Source organism: Centruroides vittatus, unplaced genomic scaffold (genome assembly GCF_030686945.1).
Source record: "Centruroides vittatus isolate TY-2023 unplaced genomic scaffold, ASM3068694v2 contig_439, whole genome shotgun sequence".
In the NCBI taxonomy this organism is placed as follows: domain Eukaryota; kingdom Metazoa; phylum Arthropoda; class Arachnida; order Scorpiones; family Buthidae; genus Centruroides; species Centruroides vittatus.
In genome coordinates, this window is record NW_027122239.1 from 3840254 (window position 1) to 3849043 (window position 8790).

The 8790-nt window shown below is 30.5% G+C and overlaps 2 protein-coding genes across 2 annotated transcripts; one reads left to right on the forward strand and one right to left on the reverse strand.

Moving 5' to 3' along the window:
- The first annotated feature begins 360 nt into the window (after positions 1–360).
- Positions 361–1468, forward strand: LOC136977113 (inactive hydroxysteroid dehydrogenase-like protein 1). Its single transcript, XM_067272554.1, has one exon. It carries the CDS (start codon positions 418–420, stop codon positions 1342–1344), a length of 927 nt encoding a protein of 308 aa, XP_067128655.1. The 5' UTR covers positions 361–417; the 3' UTR covers positions 1345–1468.
- Positions 1469–7686: 6218 nt separating this feature from the next.
- On the reverse strand, positions 7687–8790 carry LOC136977114 (very-long-chain 3-oxoacyl-CoA reductase-like). The gene has a single exon (XM_067272555.1). The coding sequence runs from the start codon at positions 8757–8759 to the stop codon at positions 7812–7814; it is 948 nt and encodes a 315-aa protein (XP_067128656.1). The 5' UTR covers positions 8760–8790; the 3' UTR covers positions 7687–7811.

Sequence of the window (8790 nt, forward strand, 5' to 3'; positions counted from 1 at the left end):
ATTTTAGATCATTGTTTATAACTTATTGTTGAAAAACTTTCCTCAAAATTATCCTTAAAAAAGTATTTAAAAGATTAAATTCGTCCATTAAAAATGCTTATAAACCTGTTGTAAAGGTAATTAAATTGGAGTTTATTATCGTAAAGTTAAAAATTGTTTTATAATTGCATTTATAAAATAATAAAATAATATTTACCTTTATGATTATTGGATTTATAAAACAATACATGAATCATAAAAGAATATAAGCTAAAAAAACACGATAAACTGATTAGTTGTTCTTCTGTCAAGGTAAACACGTCATCGAGCTGTATAGGCACAGTAGAAAAAGAATACATCCATGATACGCTGCCACCAAGTTCAAAAACAGGTTTTGTTCACTCGAGTGAACACGACAAAATTTTCGATAGTCTGAAGATGTCGGAGGGTAACGAGTGGTTCTTAGCATTTGTAGGTATTGTCTTTGTTGTTATGTTTTTACTAACGTTCCTTAAGGAGTTTTTTCGAGGTATACAACTCTATTTCATACCTAAGTTTTTCTCGAGAGATTTAAAACAGTACGGAGATTGGGCTGTCGTCACCGGTGGAAGTTCTGGTATAGGAAAATGCACAGCTTACGAATTAGCTAAATCTGGTTTGAATTTAGTACTCGTCAGCAATGAATTGGAGCAACTCAAGTCTACGGTAGAAGATATCAGTGGAAAGTTTGATGTGAGGTGTTGTTACGTCCACGTTGATTTTACTGAAGGGTGGGCTGTTTACGATTATCTATGGAGTCAAATCGAAGATAAAGACATTGGAATATTTATAAATTGTGCCGGCATTGACGGTAGATCACCCATTCATTTTCTAGACGAGTCGGAAAGAAACATCTTGACTATGATAACGTTGCACGTCGACACAATAATTAATACTACATACAGAATGACAAATCATTATTCAAGAAAAAAGAATGGTGTTGTAGTAAACGTATCCTCATTGGCTTCCTCTTTTCCTAGCCCATATTTTGCCACATATTCTGCTAGCAAAAAGTTTGTAGACGTGTTTACTAAAGCAGTAAATATTGAATTAGAAGGTAAGGATGTTATTTTGCAGTCTCTTGTACCGTTTTTTGTTAATACTCCAATGGGTAATAATAAGCCATATTTAGAAAAATTGTGGATACTTTTTCCTTTATGCCAAACTTTCTGTGAAAGTTGGATTAAGTGTATAGGAATAAATAAGAATTTTACTGGTTACTGGATACACGAGGTTGTAGCTTACTGTTTTCGTTATTGTCCGAGATTTGTATGGAATTTAGGTTTAAAAATAATGTTCGACGAGTCGGAAAAATTAAAGAAATAACGTAGCAAATAATGCTGAATCGGTCGATTAAATTATGCTTTTGAGAAGAAACTTTTGTTTTGTGGTTGATCAGAGAAAGAATTTTTAGAAAGGAAATAATTAGGCCTATATATAGCACTACATAAGTAGTAATTTATTTAAAAAAATAATATTTTTGTAATATTTGAAAATGTTAAATATATTGTCGGGATAATATCATGTTATAAATATATTTTGTTAAAATAAAACGGTAAAAATAAAAACAAGTGTATTTTATTATTTATAAAATTCTGTAGGCCTATATTATCTGGATGTTCAAGAAAATACCGATTACTTTAAGGTCACGAACCTTACAAATACATACTGAGATAAGAAGAAAATGAATTATTCACACGAATAACTTTCACTTCCTTAAACTTTTTCCCAATTTTTAAGTTTTTTATATGATGGATTTTATGTTTTATATATTTTTTTATATTTAATATTTACCGGTATATTTTAATTAGGCTAATAAAAGTAGGTTAAACTCTCATTATTTACGTTTAAACCTTTCGATTAAAGTTGTTACAGATTGTTTACGTTGATAAAGTAATTCAAATCCGGTATATCTAGATGAAAAAAATTCATTTAAAAATGTTGAAAACTCAAAATTAAAAGACAAAATACTTTAAATTTTCATTTCGGCACTTCGTCCGAAGGTTCAAGATTATTTTTATGACACTATCTTCCATTTGAAAGAGCAGGAGGACCACTTCTTTAGGTCATTGTCGTCCATCATATTGACTCGAAACTCCTGCTTTATTATTTTCACCTATTTGATGGGTGTATTTTAAGCTTTATTAAAATAAATTGATATACAAGATAAATTCATAATCATTAATTGATATAAGATATCATAACAAATGGCGCCACACGCAGTTTTTACTTTTATTGCCGGGAAAGTTACTCAACTCGTTGCTGGATGTTTTTAAATAAGAAATATCAAATTAATAATATTGAGTTTGGATAAATTTGCATACAAGTTAACCTCCAAACAACGGCCGTTTACGTTCTGTCATGGCCGTTGTTCGTGGCTTTGATTATATAAAATTCTTATTCCTATTTTAATAAATTAAATTCTTAGATTTTAAATTATTCTACAGAGTGTTTAGATATATTAAATTAAGTTTATATAAGGAAATTTATATTCATTTTTATTTATCTTTATTAAATTTTCCTGTTTGTATGTATACGTGAAAAATATAGATTTTGACATCCATAACTAAAGTTAATCACGCAATGCTGCCGACTTAAGCTTAGAATATTAAGAAATAAATTAACATTCTAGATGAGGAAAACCATTCTTTAAGTAGGGAATTTCCCAAATTTATTTTAAAACTGCCATTCAGTTGACAATTTAAAAGAAACTACAGTAATTTCCCCACCACCTTTTAGTGCTTTAGTCATTTTCGCAGTAATTAGGAGACGTCAGGGAAAAAAACGAAAAAAAAATTTATAATTAGAAGGCCAAATTCCATCTTTGAACTTTCATAAGGATCCATGTAATGTATAGGATATTGCATTAGTGTTTATACACTAATATATACTAAAAATACACTAAAAATATACACTAAAAATATAAAAATTATCTAACTGAAAAGAGAACACAAAATATGTTTTTTAGTTAATTTTTTTTTTAAAATGTGAAGAAAAATGAATCCATATACTTACAAGGAACTACGTTATCTACTTTATATGACCTCATTAGAAACCATAAAAGGTAGCGTGTAGCCTGGAGGCTGCAGATTCTCCATCTGTATCTAATCTTTTATTAAAAACGGTAACGTCAAAATTTATTAAAAAAGAAAACCTAAAATAATTTTCTGATTTTTCCTGTTATTTATATATACGAATAATGGCAACAATAGTCTTTGTCAATAGGCCTGAGGCTATGTTATTACGTCTTACGCTAAGAAATAAGAAATATTTTAAATAAGAGATAAGAAATATTTAATATTTTCACTTTATCTTATTAATAAATGCGATTTTAATTATAATACAAATAAAAATAATTAAATTAAAAAAATATATACACAAATTAATTACTTTATAAAACAACAGATGGCGACACAAATACATGGTTCTATCCAAAGTCTACTATATAAGAAGGTCAAGACACGTGTACTGGAACTGCCATTTTAGGACTTTTTGAATCGCATGTTTAAAACAAACTTGTACGAACAGTCAGTTTTATACGACATTAATTTAACTAAATTTGCATAAATTAGTTTAATTAATGTCGTATAAAACTGACTGCTCGTACAAGTTTGTTTTGAACATGCGACTCAAAAAGTCCCAAAATGTAGACCTATAAATTTTTTCAAATTGCAGCCCAATTACAGAAAAATGCCTAGTGGTGTAGTACTATTTTTTTTAAATGTACAATATCGAAATTAAAGAAAGTCTCTCTTTTTCAGTAGCGAATTCAAAAGGATCCAAAATGGGTTTTGAATAATTATTAAGGATCTTTTATTAACTTACAATTATTATGCCTTTGTGTCCTTTATCATAGCTTAAATTTATCTTTGTATACTAGTACATTTATCAATTAACAGGACTTATTATACTGGAAAAATTATGGATGCAGATATTTAGTCTTACAGATCAGAAATAATATTTTTTATTTAGTTCACCAGGTGAACTAAATAAAAAATACCTGAATTAAAAGTTTTAGGTCGAATAACTAGTGAAGCGTTACGTTTAGGACTACAGAAGATTCTTTATCGCACAGTAGATCAATAGTCTTTCGAATTCTCCATCTCACTTATAAACATGATCTTATTTACTTAAAACTTATAAGAAGATTCAAAGTTTATACATAAGCCATAAAATAATAATTAAAAAAAATAACATTTATCATAATAAATCACTACAAACGATTTACATTTTTCTTGTTGAACTTTTCTTGGAAACTACTTGAGAGGTAGGAAAATTATCCAATAAACCATAATGTTCTATTGTTATTTAAACAATTTAATGTCAAAAAATGACTGTAAAATTTTATCATGAAATTGCTTAAGTAACATTTAAAAAATCACACTAAGTTATAAGAATATGAAAAAGCGAGAAAGATAATTTTAAAAGATTCAAATTTATAATTGACGAGCAATTATTTATTGTAACATCGTCACAATGCCGGGCTGCAATTTTTAATCATATTTTTAATTTATTTCATTTAAAACTTTATATGCTCTCCACCTCAAATTAGTAGTGGCATGTCCCTGTACGTCATACTTTTTCTTTAGCAATAGTCGTGCCGGTCATCGATCCACCTTTCAGTTGAATATTTTTTAATTGAAATAACATGACTTCCGGTTTTCGTCGGAAATTTATATATAGTTAATCGTTGTCTCCTGCCCCTATGTTTCCATGTTTAGTCTCGGCATTTATTTATCTAATTGTTCACATACTTTGCTTTCTGCCCAGTACATCAATTGGCAAAGCTTATAGCTTGGATATGACAAACCTCCTCGAGATTTGACGAATGTAAATGTCTTCAGGTTTTGCTGTTAATATATTTTTGCATTCATCACAACCAAGTGATGGCAGTAGATGATGAACAATGTAACCTCCTAAATAATGTAGAATAAACTTAAACGTTTCTGGTGCACAATAATCATGATCTAATAATTCATTATCACTAGGATCTCTATAGGACAGGCTTTATTTCTCAAAAATTCATAGACAGATGGTGACCTAATTTTTAAAAGCAAACAGTCAAGTAACCAATTAATGTCATATCTCATACCCTTTTTGCTTTTTATATGGCATGCTTTCAACATGTGCTCTATTACAAGTTTCTGTCTCGGTGGTAAGGAATCAAGTTTATCAGCTGACAACTGTTTTATTTTAAGTTTAGCATTTTCTTAATCAAGCTTGAGATTTTCTGTTTGAAGAGTTTTCAGTTTCTTCCTATAGATTATCTTTTGCTTTTTGCACCGATACAAATCCTCTTTGACTTTTAACAATTCAGACTGCAAAGCAGAGATTTTATTGACATATAACAGCTCAGGATGCTGTGTAGTTGCTGCTTCAGATGTGGAGGGTTCTTCTATTTCCTTTTCTACAGTTGTTACTTGGAAGTGTGTATCGTGCAAATCTAGTGATTGATAAAAATAATATCAGACAATTAAGCTTAAAGTATTTATAAGGAAAGTTGGGCCACAGAGAGATAGCCCTCAGTGTATCACAGTGGGTCTCACAAACCCAGCTCAATCTTTAGTTAACATTTTTTAAATATAAAATGTTCCTTAAAAATACTGAAAAAATTTATAGTTTCAATCGAAAAAATTTACTGCGAAACTCATTACTTCTAGATATTTCGTAATCGCGGAAAAAAATTAAACCAAAAGTATTATAGCTTAAATTTATCTTTGTATACTAAGTACATTTATCAATTATCAGGACTTATTATACTGGAAAATTATAGATGCAGATATTTAGTCTTACTGATCATAAATAATATTTTTTATTCAGTTCACCTGGTGAACTGAAATAAAAAATATTATTTCACACAGTTCAGTTCACCAGGTGAACTGAATAAAAAATATTATTTATGATCAGTAAGACTAAATATCTGCATCTATAATTTTCCAGTATAATAAGTCCTGATAATTGATAAATGTACTTAGTATACAAAGATAAATTTAAGCTGTAATAAAGGACACAAAGGCATAATAATTGAATCAAAAGTATTTTAGTTTTGCGGGCAATTTTACCACGGAATGTTCCTATCAAAATACTTATTCATTTAAATAACGTCAATCACGTACATGCTACGCTTTCTATATGTGGTCTCGATTTTTTGTGCTTAAAGATTTTTCTTTAGTAATATTGCCCTTTGCTCCCCAGGGGCCGAGTGGATAACACTGGTAGTGAATTAGCGCGTTCTCAACGACTTGGCCATGTGGAGTTTTCTGGGTTTTCCCCACGTTTGTAAACCCCTCAGTAGGGGCCAGTTTCCGATAGAAAGTCCTCCTAGACAGGGCCGTTCCGACCCGGGGGTGCAGAGGGTGCGGGGCACCCGGGCGGCAAGCCTAGGGGGCGGCGCGAGCCGCCTTAAAAAAAAGGGAAAAATTAATTTATCATTAAATTAATATAATACATAAATATTATTCTAAATATTATCATTAAAATACTACTATTCTAATATTATTTGAATATATGTACTATTGTAAATATTATTAATTATATTTCAAATTCAAATTTTATATACACAACTTATTCAGGCCACAACAAGTGGCAAGTATAACAGTTTCTTGTTTTAACTCGTCTTAAGCTATTTTTCACGTCGGTCGCGAGGAAGATTTTACAGGAAAATACTCGTCTGTGGTCAAAGCATAGAAATGCACGCACCGGGATAATTTCTTTTATTTTACTTTTAAACGTGTAATCGTGTAAATCGCAACAGCTTAAAAAGTTTTTGTTTGATATCGTGGTTAGAGAGAGACAGTAAAAATTAAAGGTGAGTACATACATTAATTTGATTATATTTTGCTTTTGCGCGGTTAAATAAAATTTAAATAATATTTTGTTAAATTAAATTTATATTGTGTAACAAATTTATAACTTAAATAATAATACCAACATAATAACAATAGTAAAACATAGTTTAATTAAAGATTGGCATAATCTTAATATTTTTTTGTTTTGATTAAAAATGTTGAAATTTTCAGACAAAATAAAAAATTTTGTAAAGTTTCCTTTCAAAAGTTGGTATTTTTCGAAAAACAAAGCTTAATTAATTTATGCTTCTTTAAATCTTCGAAAACAAAATTTTTTCGACGAATCATAACTTGGATTCATTTTTTTTTTTTTTTTTGGTAGATGTCTGATAATCGAAAAAGGTCTATATTCTATTAAATAAACTGTGTATATTTGTACAATTTTTTAAACTTAAATTTACTTTATCTTTTTTATTTGTAAATTTTTAACAACTTTGGGGGAAGGGGCGGCAAAATTACTCTCGCACCCGGGCGGTAGATACCCTAGGAACGGCCCTGCTCCTAGAAGAACCCCACTTTGGGAGATCGCTCTTGTGTCGCGTTGCCATAAACAAGCAAAAACACATTGAACTTAGATTAAGACATTTATTCACATTTATTCGCATTATGTTCTTTTTTTTTTTTTTTTTTTTTTTTAAATTCTTTCCGCCCTGCAGGCACTAAGAAGGCCTCTTTTAGTAGGCCCATTATGGGTTCGGCCAGGCCCACAATGGGGCGACCGGGTGGTGAGGGACGGGTATGTTCAAAGCTTATATTATTTATTTGATAAACGTTTGTATTATAATTTTAAGGCTTATAAAAGTATTTTGCGAATAAAGAAATCATCTGAAATAATAATTACACAAACAAAACAATACTTTTAATTCCAAAAGTCTTTTATAGAGAAGTCAATTTAATATTTACAGAAAATTTATTATCAATTAATTAATTTCTGCATTAGTTTCATTACGGACTTTCTTTTCTAAATTTTTCTGCATTTGAATATATTTTACCCATAATTAAATTCAATATAAAAGAAGGACAAAAACGAGTACAATAAGCTAAGACCTCGTGCAACCAGTAACCGGTACAAGTATTGCTTATTCCTATACTTTTAGCCCAACTTTGGCAAAAAGTCTCGGTCGATGGTACAAATAGGCCTAACTTCATTAAATAAGGTTTATCGCTTAACATTCTACTATTAACAAAAAATGGCGTTACAGACTGTAAGGTTACGTCCGTTCCAGATAATTCCGTCATTAAGGCTTTACTCAAGTCATCCACGAATTTTTTGCATGCGGAATAAGTAGCGTAATACGGAAGAGGAACGAAGGACGACAGCGACGATATATTAACTATGACTCCTCTTTTCTTTTTTAAATAGTAATTACATAATCTATACGTGGTATCGACCACAACATTCATATTTAAAGCGATCATTATCAGAATGTTTCTTTCCGTCTCTTCTAGAAAAAGACACGGTGACTTCCCGCAGATACCTGCGCAATTAATAAAAATCCCGACGTCGTTACCTTCAATTTTAGCCCATAAAGAGTCGTAAACTTCTTTCCCTTCTGTCAGATCGGCCATTACGTCACAACACTTCACACCGAATTCGGCTTGGATATTTTCTGCCGTCGTTCTTAATTCTTCTGACTCGTTGCTAACCAGTACCAAGTTCATGCCAGATTTTGCCAATTGTTGAGCCGTACACTTTCCTATACCTGCGCTTCCACCGGTGATTACGGCCCATTCGCCATACTTTTTAAAGTCGGGTGGAACGAAAGTAGGAAGCAAGTACAAACGAATTCCACGGAAAACTTCTTTAATAATCGACAGCAGAAAGGCAAAAACGAAAATTAAACCTATAAATGCAAGAAAATTTTCGTAATCTCCGAACATTGCGTGTATCATCGAACAGGACAAGGAACATTTACTGACTTTA